The 14,603-nt window shown below is 35.0% G+C and overlaps 2 protein-coding genes across 11 annotated transcripts in view; one reads left to right on the top strand and one right to left on the bottom strand.

Annotated features, from left to right (window-relative positions):
• The window catches only part of LOC127833811 (S-formylglutathione hydrolase-like), a 67,375-nt gene extending 66,594 nt beyond the window's left edge, over nt 1-781 (top strand). For 4 of the 7 annotated variants that reach the window (XM_052359266.1, XM_052359265.1, XM_052359263.1 and 1 more), the window contains exon 8: nt 549-780. In XM_052359266.1, the coding sequence (XP_052215226.1) occupies nt 549-629 (81 nt within the window). In that variant the 3' untranslated portion in view covers nt 630-780. Of the gene's footprint in view, nt 1-548 lie in introns of all 7 variants that reach the window. The other 3 variants (XM_052359270.1, XM_052359271.1, XM_052359267.1) reach the window with 2 other exon arrangements.
• Nucleotides 1-12,427, bottom strand: part of LOC127833809 (uncharacterized) — a 104,067-nt gene extending 91,640 nt beyond the window's left edge. The window contains exons 1-5 of one of the 4 annotated variants that reach the window (XR_008027612.1): nt 12,295-12,427; nt 11,109-12,026; nt 9,384-10,300; nt 9,204-9,278; nt 2,144-2,278 (exon numbers count right to left, since the gene is read on the bottom strand). Coding sequence is in view for 1 of the 4 variants with exons in the window: in XM_052359262.1 (XP_052215222.1) it covers nt 9,204-9,278; nt 11,109-11,679 (646 nt within the window). In the remaining 3 variants the exon portion in view is untranslated. Of the gene's footprint in view, nt 1-2,143; nt 2,279-4,902; nt 5,456-9,203; nt 10,301-11,108; nt 12,027-12,294 lie in introns of those variants that run through there. The other 3 variants (XR_008027611.1, XR_008027610.1, XM_052359262.1) reach the window with 3 other exon arrangements.
• Nucleotides 12,428-14,603: the final 2,176 nt, after the last annotated feature.

Raw genomic sequence — 14,603 nt, 5'->3', positions numbered from 1 at the left:
GTAGTTAGTAACACAAATTAAAGCACTTAGAGCTTTAACCCATTTAAGCCTAGCGTCTAGAAAAAAGGCCTTGGCAAACAGCGTAGACCCAGATGAGACACCGCTTATGCAGTGTCGTGTCACGGTCTGCGCTGTTTGCTTTAAGGAATTTGTGTCAGATATAAACTAAATATAGAAATGAATATTATAGACATCCCTAATTTTGGAAATACATTGATCCAATTTAGAAGGATGGGGGAGTCCACTAGGCATATATAGTAAGCTTATTTGACGAGATTGTTTGAAAAATGCATAAATCTGTGAACAAGCCGCTTAAACATATGGTCATTTGTGTGCTGATTAATCTTTAGTAAAGGAAGGCCTGTATCAATCTTGAGATCAATAGAGCAAGAAAAGTCAAGGTCACTCGGGGAAAGCAATATTTCAACATCATTTAACAATTGCACATTTGATTGAGACTTGGCTTCCTTTAGAAGACATACATGTTTTACAAACATCTCATGTTCAACCTATGTAAGCTAATATTTGTCTCCTTATTTTCATTCCAGGGTTATGACCATAGCTACTATTTCATCGCCACATTCATCGAGGAACACATCAACCACCACGCCAAGTTTCTCTTACAGTGAATGACAATGCAATACCAACAGCAGTTGCATAAACGGCACTGGATTGATTTTCATTATTATGATTTTATTTGGATGAAAGGTGATTGTACAACCATGTTGAATAAGTGCTGTGAATTGAATGGACTTGTGCATAGATGAGTTTCACTTCTTTATATAAGAAGTGGCATGTTAGTTTCAAGGCAGTATTAAACCATTGTAATAAAAAAGTGATTGTTAAATATTTACAAACTATATGCCTGTCACAAATGCATATTTGCTGAATACAGTGGGTAAAGCAACCTATATCAATTGATTGAAACCTGGTTTTATTTGAGCAATATTTTGGGCAATTTCGAAAACATAATTTTAACAACATAAATACAAATAATATATACTATTTAATTGTGTTTATTATAATGTGATATAATTATATAAAATATTTTTAAAGTAAATGGTTGTGTTCATAATCATGTGTTGAAAAGTATTTATACAATGATTATTTCATAATTAACATATAGTAACTTAGGAAAAGTAACTGTTATATTTTACATCAAACAGAGATAAGACTTTTCTGCTTTAAACATGTGCATAATACACAAATTAACCGTTTATCTATCACACATGCTTGTAATTTGTTGAAATGTATTATCTGTGTAGTTGCAGTTTGTACACTGATGCGTATGTTCATTCCTTATTTAACCAAGAATACAAACCAAATAGCATAAACCTAGATAGTCCCTTACAACAAAAATCAAAAAGAATTATACAGGTAGCATATGCATAATTGTAGATATAATTAATAGCTACGTATGATGTCATTTATGATAATTTGTACATCATCAATTTCTTCATTCCGTTTCTACAACCAGACACAACCAATCTGCTCCCATCATTTTTCATACACAGGGTATTCGGATAGTGCATATCTACATGGTAGGTACATAGAATGTCCCCATCAACAGTGAGGTGTACGATGGAGTTCTTAGCCATACTGCACACCAGCACCGTGTCACCGGGTCCAACGCAGGCACCACGTGGTTTCTGTATGTTTTCATTGGTGACTTCTCTAGACGTTCCCTTCACGGTGTCAAACATGAACACTGTGTGTGTATCTCTATCAGTCAGTACCAACGTGTTCTTTGAAGGGACATACGTGCACCTGCTGTCATTAAGCTTGTACGTTTTCTTATTAAACAGCACACGGTCAAAATCAGACTCCACACCGGTCTGGTTTATCATTCTCACTGGACGTGGATCATCGTATGTGCTCACGACCATGGTAGTTGGGGTCATGCAGCATATGGAGAAGACATTTGTGGATGTGCTTATCTGCCTGGTCAGACTGATGACATTGTAAGAACTCAAGTACAGGAGACACACTGTCTTTCTATTGGTCGTTACTGCCAGCTCACACTGAGACAAACATACAACTTCATATAGATATATTTTGAACTTGTACGACGTTCCTTGTATCTGTAGTCGGTCATCCAATATGAGACATTTACAATTCCAAGAATCCACGGCTACCAGTCTCCCGTCTGGTAGGAAGTCAAGCCCAGAGAGGAGAGGTTCAACCAAATCATCTCCGGTCTGTTTGAAATCCACTGACACGAGCAGCTCCATGGTGGCTTGTTTATTCGGAGCTGACTGAGCGCTGTCAGTTGAACAATCTAAATGACGAATGTATGATCAACATTATAACTAATTGAGAATATCATTAAATAAGTAGATCAAATAACACATTACTTCATTGTTTTATTACAAATGAAATAGATCAGGATAATATTTTGATTAACTTATTTGACGTATTTAATAATCCACAATTTTAAATGATAAACAAGGGCTGTTTGTAAAACATGCATGCCCCCCATATGGGTTCTCCGTTGTAGTGACAGCCATTGTGTGAATATGTTTTTTGTCACTGTGACCTTGACCTTTGACCTAGTGACCTGGAAATCAATAGGGATCATCTGCTAGTCATGATCAATGTACCGTTGAAGTTTCATGATCCTAGCCATAAGCGTTCTTGAGGTACCATCCGGAAACCATTTTACTGTTTTGGGTCACCGTGACCTTTGACCTAGTGACCTGAAAATCAATAGGGGTCATCTGCGAGTCATGATCAATCTACCTATCAAGTTTCATGATCCTAGGAATAAGTGTTCTTTAGTTATCATCCGGAAACCATTTTACTATTTCGGGTCACCGTGAACTTTACCTTTGACCTAGTGACCTCAAAATCAATAAGGGTCATCTGCGAGTCGTGGTCAATGTACCTATGAAGTTTCATGATCCTAGGCGTTCTTGAGTTATCATCCGGAAACCATTTTACTATTTCGGGTCACCATGACCTCGACCTTTGACCTAGTGACCTCAAAATCAATAGGGTTCATTTGCGAGTCGTGATCAATGTACCTATGAAGTTTCATGATCGTAGCCATTAGCGATCTTGAGTTATCATCCGGTAACCATTTTACTATTTCAGGTCACCGTGACCTTAACCTTTGATTTAGAGACCTGAAAATCAATAGGGGTCAACTGCGAGTCATGATCATTCAACCTATCAAGTGTCATGATCCTAGGCATAAGCGTTCTTGAGTTATCATCCGGACACTATTTTACTATTTCGGGTCACCGTGACCTTTGACCTAGAGACCTGAAAATCAATAGGTGTCATCTGCGAGTCATGATCAATGTACCTACGAAGATTCATGATCGTAGGCATAAGCGTTCTTGAGTCATCATCCGGAAACCATTTTACTATTTCGGGTCACCGTGACCTTGACCTTTGACCTAGTGACCTGAAAATCAATAGGGGTCATCTGCCAGCCATTATCAATCTACCTAAAAAGTTTCATGACCCTAGGCATAAGCGTTCTTAAGTTATCATCCGGAAACCATTTTATTATTTCGGATCACCGTGACCTTGAACTTTGACCTAATGACCTGAAAATCAATAGGGTTCATCTGCGAGTCATGATCAATCTACCTATCAAGTTTCATTATCCTAGGCCTAAGCGTTCTTGAGTTATCATCCGGAAACCATTTTACTAGTTCGGGTCACCATGACCTTTGAGCTAGTGACCTCAAAATCAATAGGGGTCAGCTACGAGTCATGATCAATGTACCTATGAAGTTTCATGGTCCTAGGCCCAAGCGTTCTTGAATTATCATCCGGAAACCGCCTGGTGGACGGACCGACCGACAGACCGACATGTGCAAAGCAATATACCCCCTCTTCTTCGAAGGGGGGCATAATAATGTAAATCAAGGAGTCGTTTTATTTCTTGTAATAGGCGTATATATGCTCGGTGTTTCTTTTATCTATTTTCGAAAGAAACCGTCGGTATGGTTAGAAGTGGCATGTTAGTTTCAAGTCAGTATTAGACCATTGTAATAAAAAAGTGATTGTTAAATATTTACAAACTATATGCCTGTCACAAACGCATATTTGCTGAATACAGTGGGTAAAGCAACCTATATCAATTGATTGAAACCTGGTTTTATTTGAGCAATATTTTGGGCAATTTCGAAAACATAATTTTAACAACATAAATACAAATAATATATACTATTTAATTGTGTTTATTATAATGTGATATAATTATATAAAATATTTTTAAAGTAAATGGTTGTGTTCATAATCATGTGTTGAAAAGTATTTATACAATGATTATTTCATAATTAACATATAGCAACTGAGGAAAAGTAACTGTTATATTTTACATCAAACAGAGATAAGACTTTTCTGCTTTAAACATGTGCATAATACACAAATTAACCGTTTATCTATCACACATGCTTGTAATTTGTTGAAATGTATTATCTGTGTAGTTGCAGTTTGTACACTGATGCGTATGTTCATTCCTTATTTAACCAAGAATACAGACCAAATAGCATAAACCTAGATAGTCCCTTACAACAAAAATCAAAAAGAATTATACAGGTAGCATATGCATAATTGTAGATATAATTAATAGCTACGTATGATGTCATTTATGATAATTTGTACATCATCAATTTCTTCATTCCGTTTCTACAACCAGACACGACCAATCTGCTCCCATCATTTTTCATACACAGGGTATTCGGATATTGCATATCTACATGGTAGGTACATAGAATGTCCCCATCAACAGTAAGGTGTACGATGGAGTTCTTAACCATACTGCACACCAGCACCGTGTCACCGGGTCCGACGCACGCACCACGTGGTTTCTGTATGTTATCATTGGGGACTTCTCTAGACGTTCCCTTCACGGTGTCAAACATGAACACTGTGTGTGTATCCCTATCAGTCAGTACCAACGTGTTCTTTGAAGGGACATACGTGCACCTGCTGTCATTAAGCTTGTACGTTTTCTTATTAAACAGCACACGGTCAAAATCAGACTCCACACCGGTCTGGTTTATCATTCTCACTGGACGTGGATCATCGTATGTGCTCAAGACCATGGTAGTTGGGGTCATGCAGCATATGGAGAAGACATTTGTGGATGTGCTTATCTGCCTGGTCAGACTGATGACATTGTAAGAACTCAAGTACAGGAGACACACTGTCTTTCTATTGGTCGTTACTGCCAGCTCACACTGAGACAAACATACAACGTCATATGGATATATTTTGAACTTGTACGGCGTTCCTTGTATCTGTAGTCGGTCATCCAATATGAGACATTTACAATTCCAAGAATCCACGGCTACCAGTCTCCCGTCTGGTAGGAAGTCAAGCCCAGAGAGGAGAGGTTCAACGAAATCATCTCCAGTCTGTTTGATATCCACTGACACGAGCAGCTCCATGGTGACTTGTTTATTCGGAGCTGACTGAGCGCTGCCAGTTGAACAATCTAAATGAAGAATGTATGATCAACATTATAACTAATTGAGAATATCATTAAATAAGTAGATCAAATAACACATCACTTCATTGTTTTATTACAAATGAAATAGATCAGGATAATATTTTAATTAACTTATTTGACGTATTTAATAATCCACAATTTTAAATGATAAACAAGGGCTGTTTGTAAAACATGCATGCCCCCCCCCCCCCCCCTATGGGTTCTCCGTTGTAGTGACAGCCATTGTGTGAATATGTTTTTTGTCACTGTGACCTTGACCTTTTACCTAGTGACCTGGAAATCAATAGGGATCATCTGCTAGTCATGATCAATGTACCGTTGAAGTTTCATGATCCTAGCCATAAGCGTTCTTGAGTTATCATCCGGAAACCATTTTACTGTTTTGGGTCACCGTGACCTTTGACCTAGTGACCTGAAAATAAATAGGGGTTATCTGCGAGTCATGATCAATCTACCTATCAAGTTTCATGATCCTAGGAATAAGCGTTCTTCAGTTATCCGGAAACCATTTTACTATTTCGGGTCACCGTGAACTTGACCTTTGACCTAGTGACCTCAAAATCGATAATGGTCATCTGCGAGTCGTGGTCAATGTACCTATCAAGTTTCATGATCCTAGGCATAAGCGTTCTTGAGTTATCATCCGGAAACCATTTTACTATTTCGGGTCACCATGACCTCGACCTTTGACCTAGTGACCTCAAAATCAATACGGTTCAACCGCGAGTCGTGGTCAATGTACCTATGAAGTTTCATGCTCGTAGCCATTAGCGTTCTTGAGTTATCATCCGGTAACCATTTTACTATTTCAGGTCACCGTGACCTTAACCTTTGATATAGAGACCTGAAAATCAATAGGGGTCAACTGCGAGTCATGATCATTCTACCTATCAAGTTTCATGATCCTAGGCATAAGCGTTCTTGAGTTATCATCCGGACACCATTTTACTATTTCGGGTCACCGTGACCTTTGACCTAGAGACCTGAAAATCAATAGGGGACATCTGCGAGTCATGATTAATGTACCTACGAAGATTCATGATCGTGGGCATAAGCGTTCTTGAGTTATCATCCGGAAACCATTTTATTATTTCGGGTCACCGTGACCTTGACCTTTGACCTAATGACCTGAAAATCAATAGGGGTCATCTGCGAGTCATGATCAATCTACCTATCAAGTTTCATAATCCTAGGCCTAAGCGTTCTTGAGTTATCATCCGGAAACCATTTTACTAGTTCGGGTCACCATGACCTTTGAGCTAGTGACCTCAAAATCAATAGGGGTCATCTGCGAGTCATGATCAATGTACCTATGAAGTTTCATGGTCCTAGGCCCAAGCGTTCTTGAGTTATCATCCAGAAACCGCCTGGTGGACGGACCGACAGATCGACCGACAGACCGACATGTGCAAAGCAATATACCCCCTCTTCTTCGAAGGGGGGCATAATAATGTAAATCAAGGAGTCATTTCATTTCTTGAAATAGGCGTATATATGCTCGGTGTTTCTTTTATCTATTTTCGAAAGAAACCGTCGGGATGGTTAAAGTTACTACTCAAAATCAACGAAAATTTCGTACAATATTTCGTTAAATAAAGCTAAATAATTAAAAATCATTGTTCCTTTTGGCAATTGCCGAAATTTCAACGCCAGATGTGGTCTGGTAAAAAAGATGTTTGTGGATTCAAAATGCTCGTTTTTGTTATGGTTTTAACATGGTACCATTTTAGTGTTCGTGTGTCGTATGAATAGATATATTCGCAGGAAATTAGCATGGAATTTATTGTGTCCACAAATAAATAAAAACGAATATGTTGTATCTACAAAAATCTATGTAATTATATCTCATCTAGCGTTGAAAGTGTGGCTATTGCTATAAGGAACACTGATTGTTTAGATTTTAATTTTATATAACGAAATACTTTACGAAATTTTCGTTTTTTTGATTTTGAGCGTTATAGTGACTTTAAAGTCGCATACGTTTATCATTCTCATAATTTCGGAAAAATTAGCTAGGGGAAAAAATCATATGCATCAAGTTTTCACCCATTACCATTAATGGATGTCATAGAAATTGTATGGTGATGACTCATATGAGTATATTTTAATACTTTTGGTTACAAAATAAATAAGTCGTTCCTAAGATATTTATTTCATAAAATAAAGCGAAAAAGCAGTTGTAACTTTACCTTTTTTATTAACAATGGGGAGTGCGAATTGATATTTTTCTGACGTATGCATACAAAATTTGATCGCCTATTAGTTATTAGCAAGTATAATATGTAAATAATATCAGATCAATAATGTAAATACTGATTTATAATCTAGTATTTATAATATGTTTGTACAAGTTCCTTTTAATAACATTACGTGAAGAGGGATATTGCTCATATTTGCTGACTGTTATCAAATAGTTTGGACGCGTTCCAGCTATTGATATATATTTTAATGTGGGTTTTTTTCGAACGAAGTTTCATGTTCATTGTTACAAACATATTGTTCTTACTCATAAACGTACATTTAATATGCTATTTGGACATGTTACTATCCTTCGCTTAGAGACTCGACTGATTCAGTTCCAAAATTAGCATTCTTTTGTTTGACGAAAAAACAACGACACGAAATAAGCGGCTAAGAACAAACAATTATTATGTGAATTGAATTTTGTATAGCTAATCTATTTTACGTGAAATCAGCAGTATGTTATGGACGTGTTTTAAAGCAATACTACTAGCTACGATTGATATTGTGCTGATCTTCCAAATTCTTCTGAAATATTTATTATATAACGCTCTGAATGAATCTTTTTGTATGGTTTATCTTTTCTACGGCAGTTATCGGATAGAGAATGGACACCTAACGAACAAATGCATCGAAAGCTGACAAAGCCTATATGTTGTGAACTCATCAGTTAATATTGAGATATAGTCCGTTGTGTCGATATCGTATCAATTCGACATACCGACAAATGAATCATTTTCACCTTTAAAACCAGTTGCAATTGTCCGAAACAATGAAAATCATTCATGTTGAAGCGGATCATTAAAAAAGTAGTTGCAGTGCCTGAGAAAAAATCTTTTTCAGCATTTAACCAAAAAAAAAAACGCGAGCGCACATGGTAATTTCTTGCACAATTATTACATTAAAAGTATCCGCACACATAGTGATCGCGGAAAGTTGTTCCAGGCAATACACGTAATTTTAAATCAAAGTTTCGTAGCACTTTAATTCCTGATTGTGATTTATATTGATATGTACAATTAAAACAAAATTAAAGGGTAATTTGAACGAGACAAATGGTTCAATGAGTAAATGTACTTAGATGTGTTGTCTGACACTATTGAAGTGCGTTTTTATTGTTAAATAATTGAGTATAACAACTGTTGTTTCAAACTCCAAGAGATTGCGAAAAGAAAAACAGATCTTAGTTTGTAGACAAATCACGCTTTGACAACGATTTTGAAAGGATTAACAAGAAAATAATGAATTCAATCGTTTTCAAGTTTGTAACGCTTTCTAAGTGTATCAATATAAATACTATGATAATTCGTAAAAAACATAATTGTGTAACGTATGTAGTTTTATATTGCTCTTTGTTTAAACAGTTCTTCTAGTAATAAAAATTGGACACAAAAAATGGACCATTGTCAATTCGTCAATCTTTGAACATTGCCTGTATTGTTTAAATATGCATCGTGTGACTCAATGTCAGTGTTTACACAAACGCGCATACCTTTATTTAAATTTGTTGTTTCCTCTTTAACTTCAGAAGATTCTTGTATTTCCGTCGAATATGTTTGCACAACATCTGAAAGAAAAAAACTATTAATAGAACATGTATATTTCAAAACCACACCAAGTCCGGGACAGCATGCAATTTAATGGAATCGACAGTAGTAAATAATATTTTTACATGTGTGTACGTGGAGCATCGTATGTGCTCACGACCATGTGTGTTGGGGTCATGCAGCATATGGACAAGACATTTGTGGATGTGTTTATCTGCCTGGTCAGACTGATGACATTGTCAGGACCCACGTACAGGATCTCATCAAGATTATATCTAATCGATAAAATCATTAAATATGTAGATGAAATATCAAATCACATCATTGTTCTTTGACAAATGAAATAGGTCAGGAACATATTTGAGTTAACGTATTTGACGAAAATAATACTTCGCAATTTAAAATGATACAATAATGTATACAGGAGTCATTGACTTCATTTCTTGTCATAAGCGTATTCGCCCTGTATTTTCTATAATTTATAAGAACGAAATCGTAGGGGTGGTCAAAGTCGCTTACGTTTATTATTCACAAAATTGCGGGAAGAAGTAGCTAGGGAAAAATAGCATATGAATCAAGTTTTCATTCATTTATAGATGTCGTAGAACTTTTAGGGTGCGGACTCATGTGTGTTTATTTCTAATATTTTAGGTTACAAAATAACGAGGTCGTTCCTCAGATATTTATTTCATAAAATAATGCGAGAAAGCAGATTTTCATTTGAGTTTTTTCCGATCAATAATAGGGAATGCGTATTTTTATTTTATTGACGTATGCGTTAAATATTATAACGTCTATTAATTTTTAGCATGTATTATAATATGCAAATAATAGCATATTAAAAATATAAATAATTTATAATCTGATATTTATCATATATTTGTACATGTTCCTTTTAATTGAAGTATATTATTAAGGATATTTCTCAGATTCGTTGACTGTCATCAAGAAGTTCGGACGCGTTTAAGCTATTGATATATTTTAATCCGTTTTTTAACTACTAAAGATTCTTGCAAATTCGTCAGACTTGTTTGCACAACATCTGAAATAAGAAAAAATGCATAAGTATATTTCTAATTACCACAAGGTTCTAGATAACGCGAAATATAGTAGAATACCAACAGATATACATTGTCATGTAGTTTAACATGTTAAAATCCTTATGTTGTATAATATATCGGGTGAGGTTTAGAATAAAAGAACGGCGGAGCTCGTCGAACTTTCTATTTATACGTGCCGAACCTGTAAAAGCCTGATACATTACATATCTATATGGCAGTATCCTGTTTTTCTGTTTATCAAACCTCTATCATGCATTTACGTCCCCATTTTAAACGAAATAATGAAATATTCGCTACAACGTGCAACCGAGTACTTTTTGTTGCTTTTTATGTCTTATATATGTTACATATTGGTATAAAATTGTTTGTTTAGTTAGATCCGATTATATTATACTCCGAAATATTTCTTTATAGGCAAGTTTGAGTAACATTCCATACTTTCGAGGATTGTCTAATATACACCCTATTGACGTCATATATTTGTATTAGGCACCTTTATATTAGCTAGATATCGATGTATTGGCATTATGAAACATGCAACAAAATCGGAATAACAAAGACGTGCTTCCAAGTCAAGATAAGAAACAGTTATACACTTAAGAGATGTTATTGTTTGTAATTTGAAGCCGTTATTAATAATAGTGACCGAATTTCTTGTAAAAGCATTTTAATAACATTAAACAAATAGTGATATAGGTGTATGATATTCAAACTTAAACCGATTCCGTTAGACCATGTGCCGTGTTATTGCTTCGCAAGATTTCGTACTTGTATCACATGAAAACAAACCTTTATGCGTAAGATGTCGCTCTGTGTTCAGTTTTACAATGCCATCTTCCTCTTTCAGAAGTGATGATAGCTGTTTTGAAAAGTTCAAGGCAACAGTTGAAGTAATATGTTTGTTTCGCTGCTCAGTGATATGGGTTTCTATATATTTTATTTTCTCTTTCATAATGTGTGAGATGATATATTTTTGTTGAGGTGTTCCATGTTTGACAAGAGCTGAACTAACCGGTAGCAGTTCATGGATGTCTTCATTCACGTTCGAAGTAACCTTACGCCTTTCGCCTAAGCGCTTCATCTCCTCAGCTTTGAAGTTCTCTGCCTCTTCAATCATCCTTGATTTTGTTTTATCGAATATCTCGATAATACGATCCTTCATTTCATCAACCTGTTTTGGAATGTTTGCATTGGTCTCACTTAATGCAGCTTCTGATAGGTTACAGTCCGCTATGATGGAGCAAGTCTCTGTCTCAAGTTTAAGATGCATATGGTTCAAATCTTCCAACTCTAGTCCTTCTTGACTTGACAGACTGGCCAGTTCATTGACTTTTTGCACTTCCTGTGTATGAACGCACATGTATTGCAACAGAGCTTGGAGTGGTCTTCACAGAAAAACTTGACCTTTTTATCATGGTCGCGACATTTGTCCATACCTTTCATCATTACAACAACTGGTGCCGAATCCAGATTCTCAATAACCACCGTATCATGTTTGCCCGATTTATAAATTATATGACTATTTCTGCAAGGTTTGCAAAGATGCTCGTTACAAGTTTTACAAAACACTGTTGCTTTACTGGGCGTGTGCTTTCTCGTTCATGGTTCGCAAAAGTTAATGACTATAGATTATCCTATCATGTCACTTGAAACTTCCTGATGAGCTTCTTGTTCGCTGGTTGCCATGTTGTAACCGGTCGTTTGTTGCTACAATAATGAACAAAATATTCTTAATGTATGATAGTATTTCCATGTTTGAAAATATATTCTTTTTAAATATAAACTGAGTTAATGAAGTTTGTAGACATGTTATAACATATAAAACAATTAAGTATTCTAAGTATCATTTAATCATGTATCTTAATATAATTTCTACTTTTGTTTAAACATATAAATAACAACAACTACTTCTTACGACTAAATAATCTGAAATGTAGGTAAATGGAAAACTACACAACTCTAGTTTTGGAAATACCTTCTAAATCATTATGTATCCGTCTTTTTTACTAGTGCAGCAATTAATAGTCCAAACTCACAATATACAGATATATTCTTAAAACGCCCCTTACGAACGATTAAACTATTAGCGTTCTACGTACAAGGTACAGTACGACTCCGTTATCAAATTAGGTTGCGACGCATTAGATGATAACGACGACAGATTATAATGTATCAGTCATGAAAGAGAAAATGTCACAAAATGAATAAATGTGGCTATTTGAAACAACCTTTGTTTAGGTTCGATTAAGATGTACGAATTCATTTAATAACACAAGTATAATAAGTCTTATTTACGTGTCGAAGTAATAGTAATTTCTATAAAAACAATTTTCAGATTAAATCGAATGAAATAACAATTTGGCCGAAGCACTGTTTGCTATTATCGTATAACACGACTATTAAATTGCGAGTTCGATTCCTGATTGTGATTTTTTTATTCCGGTGGTTGCTCACGTACGGACGTAATCTGCTTGCGAGAGGTGTTCCCCATTAGTACAAGAGTGTTAAGGTACTGTATACTGTATACAATGGATGGATTGACAATGTGTACGAAATAATAGTATTAAAAGAACATACTAATATACTTATATAATTGTTTACATAATGAGTTTGCTCTTATATGAAATGTTCATTACTTTTGCTCACCTTGCATTGTGGTAATAGTGTTTATCTTGCAGTGAATACTATATATAGGAAATTTGTCGGCATCAATGTGACCTTAATTTTCGGCACAGGAAGATATATTGTTTGAAGTATTTCTTGAGAACATAGTTATGTTTTCAAAGATTTCAAACTGCCGACACATTCGTTTTTCTGTCATTTCCGTGACATACATACTAATCGGTGAATCATTTCCGTGAATATAAAATATTGTTGAATAGTTTTGAGGTCATGCTAATTATTCCTCGTTTAACTATTACGTATGTTTCATTTAAACTTTTTTCATTAAAATTGCGTTAATATTTTTTTAATTATACATCGTTCGTGCATTGTGTCCGCCACAATGTGCAAATCAGTATAATGTTTGTGCTTGTGTTAACTAAAAAAAAAATATTTGACAAAAAAATCAGTGTAAGGAACATCCTGAGGTTAACTTAATTTGACACAATTTTCACGAACAACAATGTATTCATAATAAAATGAATTCATTTTAATTGTAAAATCATCAGTATTATTTCCTGTTATTGATGATTCCACTTTAGTTTTATTAAATTTATTATTTAATTGTACATATGATTTCCGCAATGCTTGTAAACAAGGTTTGCAACGAAATAAATCTGTACAAAGCGTAAAAATGAAATATGTGACAATGTAACGACCAATTCAGCGACAACAAATAATATAAAGGGCATACACTTAAATGTTTAGATGTTAAGCGGAATTTACAATGCTCACGTGTTAAGCTGACACACGATTAAACGTACCTGTTTTGAGCAAGAAAAACATCCCACCGCCCAACAGCCATGTTTATTTTTTTCAACGGACCGGTACTGTCATGAACTTTAGGAAGATATAATTTAAACACATATTCTAAAGACGGTCATTAATGATTCGTCATAGAATTGACGTCTAGAGTGTTAAAGTTTTTTATTAGAGCAAAAAAGAAAAACTCGTTTATCTCCTGACAGGCATATTTTAAGTGGACCAGAAACATGTTCGCACCCGGACCACATACCATTATAACAAATGGTCTCACTGTCTAAGAAGGTTTCATCCACGTCTAGAAATCCTACTTTCGGTTTTAAAAGCGGTACCGTTTGAAAAATAATAAATTACTTACTAATTCGGCTATAGATTTAATTTTATCTATGCCAATTTGAATATATCTGGTGGTTACAAGGTAGAAATCTGTCTTTTTGCGCTTTAAAACTTAAAAATAATCGCGTTTGTGGAAATGAACGTAAACATATAGAAATCCTACTTTCGGTTTTAATCTTAAAAAAAATAAAAATTGCTTGCTAACTAGGCTATAGATTTACTGACACTTTTGCTAACTTTCAAATTGAATCTATATGTATTGATTAAAATGTAATTATAGACTGTAGACTGTGTATCTTAACATACGGCAAGATGAAAGCACATCTGATGTACCTATATGAACTATTTTAGAGAACTCCCAGTCCATAATATTTATAATTGTCCCTCATCGAAACAATTAACATCACAACCAACAAGAACTTACTTTTATAAAAGAAGTTTAAAGATATTTTAGAAAACTTGAAATGGCACTGTTTTAAAGCTGAAATAGCCCACAATTCTTTCAAAAATCGCAAATATGTTTAT

This window comes from Dreissena polymorpha, chromosome 6 (assembly GCF_020536995.1).
Source record: "Dreissena polymorpha isolate Duluth1 chromosome 6, UMN_Dpol_1.0, whole genome shotgun sequence".
In the NCBI taxonomy this organism is placed as follows: domain Eukaryota; kingdom Metazoa; phylum Mollusca; class Bivalvia; order Myida; family Dreissenidae; genus Dreissena; species Dreissena polymorpha.
This window is presented reverse-complemented; position numbering and strand designations above follow the sequence as displayed.